At 34.2% G+C, this 9390-nt stretch overlaps 1 protein-coding gene across 8 annotated transcripts in view; it reads right to left on the minus strand.

The window, feature by feature from the left end:
- Positions 1 to 9390, minus strand: part of LOC123714125 — a 77903-nt gene that overhangs the window by 60352 nt on the left and 8161 nt on the right. For 5 of the 8 annotated variants that reach the window (XM_045668275.1, XM_045668276.1, XM_045668274.1 and 2 more), the window contains exons 1-2: positions 9317 to 9384; positions 8545 to 8779 (exon numbers count right to left, since the gene is read on the minus strand). The exons of 2 other annotated variants lie outside the window; for them this stretch is intronic. In XM_045668275.1, the coding sequence (XP_045524231.1) occupies positions 8545 to 8581 (37 nt within the window). In that variant the 5' untranslated portion in view covers positions 8582 to 8779; positions 9317 to 9384. Of the gene's footprint in view, positions 1 to 8544; positions 8944 to 9316; positions 9385 to 9390 lie in introns of those variants that run through there. One more of the 8 variants, XM_045668270.1, reaches the window with a different exon arrangement.

A 9390-nucleotide genomic window follows, 5' to 3' on the forward strand; every position in this document is an offset into this window, starting at 1 on the left:
AATTAATAAATTTTCGATAAATTGCTTTACATTACGTTTTTTAATGCAGGATAGTGAGAAACATAAACACGTCAAATTGCTTTGACAAATACAATTTGTCTTTGTATTTTCCCGATTCTCTAAATGCCTTTCTTGTCTATTTATAAATCCTACAATGTTCCTAGACGGCGTTCTAAATTCATAAAACTCAGGAAATGGCGAAAACTTCATCGATAGAGTTTACAGTTTATTGCCATTCGACAGTCCGTCGCAGAGGGAGTAATTGCAAAGTTGGCATTTAGCCAAGTGTCGCCAGTCAAAGTAAGGAACTGTTTTCATAACAGCCTATTTTCCATATACATTTTTGTGTTAAGCATTAACCTGCATTTCACCAAAGGAAGGGCCAGGTCCTATCTTAGAACCAGTCGTCATTGTTAATAATTATATTTCAATTGCAAACCTACGATCCCTTATATTAAAAAAAAACTGATCCCAGCGGTTCCAGTATAGTATCCTCGATAAACTTATCGACGTCCACTGACTAACCCAATTTTTGACCAACCAAAGGAAACCTTCTAGTATAGAGACATTCATGCATTTGTAATGTATGGAGGTCTCTTTAAAAGGATTTTATTACTAATCCTTACCTATCCAGAAATAAATCTTGTTCAATATTATTTGCGACAAATACATCACATGAAAAAATTATCATAATACAGCTAAGCTTTTGAATATAAGAATAATATTCATATTGGTCTAAGAAGTATGATTATACTCTTGAGGCAATAGGCGTGTACGTAGTACTTACATCGCGAGACTCAGGCCACTTTACAATAGAAAAACGCAAAAATCATAACAATATTCTTTTCAGAAATGTGTCTTAGGAGACGCTAATAAGGTATATTTTTAACTGTGGTGAATTATGACGCAGACTAAACACAAGGGGCGGCACCCCAGTCAGGAAAACTTGCCAAACAAGTATTCTTGTTAATTTCTTTTAGGGAAATAAATTAAGGTATAGCGTAACTTTAAATTTATTGGTATGTACTTCATTTTTATGGCGTTTTCTTTTGTAAATATTTTTCATATTAAATATATATTTAAAGACTTTCCACGCATTCATTCATGCACTTTAAGAGTCAAATAGGTATTGATTTTTTGTCTTAATCAGCATAATGTTATTGTTGTATACTTCAAAATTTTTTTTTTCTGAATTTATAAATTATACTTATTATTTACTTACTAAAATATAATTTAAATTTAAACGCAATAATAAAGAAAGATTACACTAAAATTAAATATATTTTTGGCTAAGCTTAGTTTAGTGATATAATATGCAACAATGTCATGGCGTATAAGAATTATCGCCGTATCTTACGTAGAAGAATATTACGGAGTTTCTCACCACGACTGACTCACTGCTATGGAGAATACGTTGGCGGAATTAATGCGATAAAAAGTAATTATGGCTCAAGTTTGAGGTTGAATTTTTCAAATTTTCTCTAACATTTAATAAGGAAATCTGCTTATCACACGGTCGCATCATATTGCGCAATTTTTATGATTTATGCTTTATTAGATTCATTCTCTGCTTATCACTGGAAGTTAGATAGTCTATATAAGTATCAGAAGTATACAAGGCTTGATGTATCAAAATACATATATGTATATATAACGATTTACAAATGATTGATACATTTATTTTTCGAATTTAGACATGTCAACTGTGTCAGTTCTTTGGTTTTACATTGAATAGCCATTGAAAACTGATTGGGGCTGGTTGTTGTCGGCAGCGCAATATAATGAGCAGCTCTAAAAAACAAATTAACTTAGGATTCATATATTTTTTTTTGTTTTATTCATACATTCGTCATTTGCGATAACTGCGATGACATCATACCTTGAAACTTGCTGATACAGTTATTCCGGCCGCTAATGATATATAGAACTTCCACTGGGGCCTTCGGGCCGTCCAGTCAGTGGTTACACTGGTTGAGAATTCTCCCTTTAGGGTGGAGGAACAGTTCACCATCCCTACTCATCACAAACGATTGGTGCATAGTGCAGAAATAATAATTTTAAGATCCCCCATATCTTACAGCGTACTGTTTACAATGTTACTTATATTTTAGCCTATTTGTAGTCTCTAGTAGACTATTCTCCATAGTCCACTTGAAACCACCCCCTTAACTATATATACGCAATGAATCTTGCTCAAGTCGGTGCGAAAAGAGAACTGCCGTGGGATTTGAAGCCGCCGTTTTCCTGAATTACCTTTTTTGTTATGTTGACAATACCGTTATGTCATTATAGTTCAACAGTCTACAATAAGTAGAGCTTAGCAAGAAGAAGTATAAACATATCATTTTACTTAAATCAGTGGAGGATTTACCAGCAGGCTGAGGAGGTTGGTTTTGCTACCAAATAGAAATCAAACAAAAATTATTGGATTGTTAATTATATTAATATAATATTATAATAATTGATGGATTATTATGATATGATTGGATAATTGTAGAGGCGAGGGCGGCACAAACAGCACAGCCTACACCTTGGAAATTTGTAAATCCGCCCCTGAACGTAATATGGCCTAGCAAATAAGAATTATATTAATCAATACTGCTACACGAGTTCTGGTTCTGCACAGACTAATAAAGACGTTGAAGATGGATTTATTTTAACTAATTATAAGACATCCCTTTTATATGCATCTTACGATACTGATTGCAACAATTTATTAGAGGCATGTATCCCATTGGAGAAATACATAAATGAAAATATAGAAACTAACAAATGGACCTGTTGTAACCAAATGTATTATGTAGTAAATATGCATTAAGTATTCATCAAGTCACGTATAATTTCCGTGTTGCCAAAGCGTGACCATCTTGTGTTATTTCAATCATTGTTTTATTGCCTCACTGTCGCGCAGTGATTTTTGTAAATGCTGCAATCAAGTTATGAAAATACTTATAAAACTGCCCTGTGGTGTTGAGTGAGTACAGACGTGTTTTGTTTTTATTTTTATCTTCCTATCTCCGTCTAACGTACATTTTATAAACATTAAACTACGCGAATACAGCCACGCATTTTTATAATTTAATTTATTTGAATCAGACAATCATAAGGCCATAAAGTTGTTATTGTGTTAGGTTAGTTTAGATAATGTTATGACCCATGTAGGGGCGACCTAGCATTTACGCTATTACCGCCAGCATGCTGTAAGGGCTCTCGAGCACGCGCCTTACCAGAGATACAGCTCGCTTGCGCATCGTGACGTAAAAACAGTCCACACCTGCACAACCAAACATTGAACTGCAATAGCGAGGGACCCCAATTAACCTAATATCATATCATATTATTTCATATATGTCTCTCATGTGGTGAATATTTTGAGAATGGGGTCTCGGCTTACCCATTTGAGTAATAAAGACATCACCACCGTATGACTCAGAAAGATAAGTGAATCAGTGTTATCATGAAATAAAAATTAATACGCGACAAGGTCGAAACACGTTCTTTATATTACGAGGTAAACATTTATTACAAAATCTGATATGACGACCACAGTACTAGTTATGCACTGAGCAGATGCAATTTTCACCTGGCCTTTGAACACCTTGTCGGTTAGGAGCGCCTTTTTTGGACCTACAACCGTTGGACCTACTTGACCTTTGACCTTTTAAGCTTCCTGACTTCAGGATTATTAATGGCTTACGGTCACGAGTTTCTGATCTAATAATTATAATTAGACTATCTTTGTACGATACCTGTGTTGTAAGGTCAAATATTATTGGCTGGATTTATAGTATAATAGATGCATATGCAATACGTTTGAATTGTCCCCAATTTCCACCACTAGTATTTTCATTTCACACGATTAATGGTCTATTGTTCAATCAAAATATTACTAAAACCCTATTTATGTGTTTCAGACGGGACAGCAAGCACGAATATCACGATGATGAAAAGTTTCAATGTGACTTAATTATGATTGGTTTACAGCATCCAATAATATATTTATACACAATAATCAAGCGTTACAATAGATCCGTCATGTTAACCGTTCTAAACTGACCATTTTATTAACTAATGTTTAGGGTTGCGTCAAGTTACGGCCGAAGTATAAAACGAACAGAGTTGGCCCAGTGCAACTCTGAGGTAATAGGTTCATACCCGGCTGTGCACCAATGGACTTTCTATGTGCGCATTTAACATTCGCTCGAACGGTGAAGGAAAACATCGTGAGGTAACCGGCTTGCCTTAGACCCAAAAAGTCGACGGCATGTGTCAGGTAGAGAAGGCTCATCACCTACTTGCCTATTAGACAAATGATCATGAAACAGATACAGAAATCTGATCCCCAGATTGGAAAGGTTGTTGCGCCACTGATTTATTGCAGTTATACTTCGATTGGTGCGTTAGGGAAAAATGAAGAGAGTAAATTTTACCATGCGCGCGCGGTGTGCGCGAAAAAACGACAATTTCTCTGATTATGTAAAAATACTTTTTGTGATATTTTAATAAACTTTATTTAACTATTAAATGCGTTATGATAATACTTTCAATGTGTTTAATACCTTTTTTTTGCTAATGTGAATAAAGCAAGATAAAAAAATTAAAAAGATTTTTATCTTATTACACCACAGAAGTATAACGAAGGTATATATCAAAGGTGACAGGATGTCTACGTCTAGTCTCGCCAATTCCTCCAATGTCTGCACATGCAACCGAAATAGATTGAAATAGTTTTCTTCCTGTAACTAAGTGAACAATGGTTTAACTTCATTTCATTACAACAAGTACCTTGTAGTAAACAATTATCGAACTGTTAGTGCTTCAACAAATGTTTAGGTCTAATGTGTTGTTTGTTTTTTCTAATAGGCAGCATTTTGTGTCTGACACACGTCGGCTTATTGAGTCTAAGACATGTCAGTTTCTTCACCATGTTTTCTTCACCATACAACAGTGTAATGCACACATAAACATACCTTTGGCTCACAGCCGGGTAGAACCAACACAGCAAACTTCAGCAAACTAGTCTTTTCGTAAATAATGCAATTAATTTGAATTAAATTACTACTCTTAATCATGAATTAAATTATAAACTTGTCTTGCCTTATAGCTACATCTTATATATTCGAATAAATACGTAGTGCCTATATATATATAGTAAATTATTAAGATGGGGGATTTGTATATACATATATGTTTATGGATTGGTTCAAAGATTTCTTTCACCGTTACAATGCTTTTTGTTTTGGACATGCGCTTACACATGCCAGCGCCATGGATGCCTGGAATGTGGGACTGTGGGGCTGGGACTACATTCAGAGCCCAGGGGTGTAGCAAGACTCTATACACTAAAACATCTCAGCCCTTCACGCCTTTTCCCGAAGCGAAAGGCAGAGAACACAGATCTCCACTTGCTACGGTCCTGATAAACATACCGCTCACGCGTCATCCACTTTCATGACATTCACAATGCTCGTCGGTTATGGGTACCTACTTTTAAATTTTCCATTGGTAATTCAACGCCTACCCGACCCGAGTTCACATTCCCTTTGCTATCTTGCATCGTTATAACCAACACTGCTCACGTATCCCACTATTAGTTATTTATAATAATAAATACCAATACGTATAATTTCAATTTGTTGAATTCATAAAATGAAGGCCAAATTGGTTTTGGAAAACCTTACAGACGAATATTTTTGTTGATTGTTCCATAAATTGTTCATTTAGCTTCTATGGCATCTTAGAAAGTTAAGAAGTGTAACAGCTCATCGGATGAACAATTGGATTTTTACGTAATAAATGACGCACGACTAAGAAGGTGTTGCATGACATAATAAGTAAACAGGCGTATGTTTGTATGAGGGAAAAGTGATGCCCATGATTGACACACGTGGAGGTCAGTTTCTAGAAAAACTTTCTTCCAAACATCTGTACCATTCCCCAATCGGGGGTTATGGTCTCACGAGTACTCTCATGCTATGAAAGTTGTCGAACAGTACAAATCAAAAACATTCGACTTTCTGACATAGATAAACACAAAGGCATAAGAATTAATATAAATATATCACTAAGTATAAAGCATAAAATTTATGGTTGTATTCAAGCAATTCTTACAGTACTTGACGTAGAAACGGGACAACTAAATAATATCAAAAATATTGAGCATTTATTATATATAAACAAAATTACATTAAACGTACATAAAATCGATTAATTACTTCCCGAGATTACTACTTCCTATTACCTCTACAATATATGATACAAAATAAATACAACGATATTCTTCAGAGCTGATTTCAGACGCATAAGATGCCGTCTAAGATAGCGTCTTCGAAGGGTCAATAGAAATCGTAGTAAATTTATTAAAAGAGGGTATCGACTCGAGGGGTCGTGTCCCCAGACAATATCACATCGATATCCGTCTTGAAGCTTACGATTAATGCATATTGCACTTGTATGGACTTAACACTCATATGTACCTTTAGATGTGTTTATACATTTATACACAGACGCATTGGGTATAAAATAACTTAAGTACGGACTTCGTTAATACTGGAAACCTATTAATATTACAATTGACAGTACGGTTATCAATAAAATATTATTTACCAAATGCTTTTCGAACATTCCTTAAATATGTTTCGGTAATAGTATACATTGCTGTACTCATCTATAACATTTGAAAAACACGTATTTTTAAGCCATTAATGAAACGTAAACACACATATTATTACAATACTCTATTAATTGATAAATTGAGGCTTGAGTTAAATTTAAAAAATTCTAGTAGCCCATATTATAAAAAGACAACCATTGGAGCTGTGAAATGAAGCGATTGTTCCACTCATTGTATTGAGCACAAAAGAAAGTCTTGTTAAACAAACCACCTTGTTAGTCCAAACAATAGGTTTTCTAAGTGTTAAAAGGATACCCAATTCATCTTTTATTGGTGTATATATATTTCCGGTTACATTTCAGGCTGATAAATACTGCCTTCAGAAACTAGCGACTTTCTTTCAATTGTTTTTGTTGAATTGTTATGGCTTTTTTAGTTCTAGAAGTTTCACAATTCTTGTATTTTAACATAGTTTTTGTAAAATTAATAATAAATGATAAAACCGATATTGCGCAACATTCTTTGAATTGTTCATTGATATTATATTATTAAAATGGTATGTATTGTATAATGTATTTCAAGTTTTCTGTAAAGAGTAAAATCAACATTGTTATGATCTAACAAAATCATCGCGATAACAAAGATAGATAGATTCGTATACGTCTATATACGAATAGGTCTTAAATAAAGGTATGTACGTAAGTAATGCAAAACCATTCAAATACCTAAATGCTAATCGACAGTGACTTGCAAGATAACTTGCCCATATTCGCTAATGGACCGTCGCCAAACTTTATTAGCAACTTTTCAAATTCATTTTGTCTCAAGCAAAAACATCACTATTCATTTAATAAACGTTTATAAGTGTCGTATGTAGCTCGCTTTATGATTTTTAAACGGTAACGTGTCTAAATAGATTAAAAATGGTAGTTGAGTTAAAGACTATAAATTAAATATATATAGACAGTAAAAATACGCGGTACGAACATTCATAAAGTAATAATAATATGCAAAACATCGAAACTTTCCAATTATAATTTCATTCATAGCTGTGATATAATCCTATTAGAATTGAATTAAATGTTCCTGTCATGTCCTGGCATATAATGATTTATGACGTATAATAGCCGACGGACAACTTTTATATGCACAGTGAAGGGCAGAAATTTAGACTGGCATGTTTAATTACGACAACGCCATGACTAATGCTAGAAATATTTTATTTAGCATGAATTGAAGAATTATAAAGACAATCTTGTCGTAATTGACATACCATACTATGTATTCTATTTGGTACATTAAACGTCAATTGAGCACGCTTCCAGAAAAATGAGTCATTATCATTTTAATGGTAACACGGAGTTTCAAGCAACAATCAACGTAACATCAATTTTATAATTAAAACCCTGAACGGGAACGGAATGGGGATTATACATACAATAAATCGATATATTTACTACCTACTCCTAGCATCATAGCTCCTAGCACTTCTCAAGAAAAATCTTCGAATCAACGAGGACTGCTAGTTTCAATTTCAAAGAAAAACAGTAGTAGCATTGGACACTAAGATAATCCTAAAGACCTTATCCCTTATAATCCGCGTCGGTACATAATAAAATTTGTAATCTATTGATGGGCGTATAGTTAGGTATTCGCATGTGCATTGCAAACATTCGACATTGGCAGAAGTCCAAGGTCCAAGAAACCAGTACAAATGGCTACCTGCATTATACGAGTTAGAAGGTCCATGGTACTGATAATTTCTCCCTGCAAATAGTATTAGGTATCTAGTCTCACTCATGGGCCCTAGCGTTCTTTAAACAATATTTCTGAACAAAGAAGTACCTTCCACCTTTTGATTATAAACCTACATTTGGACGGAATTAAAAATGGTACACGGACAATATGTATCTATTATAATCAATATTTACCATTCGGGCGAAAATCTGTTTGCGCCTTGATCCGCATTTTCTTTTCACAATGTATCCTTTATGACTGTTCGAATTAAGACACTACACTTCATCACAACACTTCTCCACTTTTATATCAAAACATCTCCACATTTCGCGTCTTATATTTGATCAAAAGGATACGAGTTACTAAGAAATATAATTTAACAACCACTTTTCACATTGTTTTTGCACAGGACAAACACAAGCAAAGAAACTGTGAAGCAAAACATATGATTAAAATTTTACAGTATCAATTTTAAACCGATCGCACATTGTATAGTTTCCTTTGACAGCTGCACGGTATCCCTAATTCTTAATTCAAAACGAAACGACCCTTTTGCCACTCGCTCCGCTTGAATGAGCAACATACGAGTGAGTGAGCGGGATACACTGCTATGAAGTTATCCACAGAATCAGGGAGCTACGGGAATGCCGAATGATATATAAATAGATCGGGATTATACTGCGACCGTACAAACTCGATACTTTGCACTTTGCGAGATAATTTAAAACTTTAGAAAATTTAATTTAAAAAAGAAGCAAATTAAATAAAATTTATTGTTGAATAAACATCACAGGAACACTGAAACACTTTCTATATGCTGTTTGGTATTTCTGACGTAAGGCCATTATTAGTCATTATTGCTATCATGTAACACTATCTTCTTCTATCAATGACTGTCAAAGCAAACCATAAATTGTACGATATATTAAAGTAAAGAATACAATATAATAAAATAAGAAAACTAACGTTGTTAATTGGATCGTGTCTACACCACCGCCGTATAAACGTCAAACGCGCAAGCGCTGTGCGCGAAACTGACG

Source organism: Pieris brassicae, chromosome 9 (genome assembly GCF_905147105.1).
Source record: "Pieris brassicae chromosome 9, ilPieBrab1.1, whole genome shotgun sequence".
Classification (NCBI taxonomy): Eukaryota; Metazoa; Arthropoda; class Insecta; order Lepidoptera; family Pieridae; genus Pieris; species Pieris brassicae.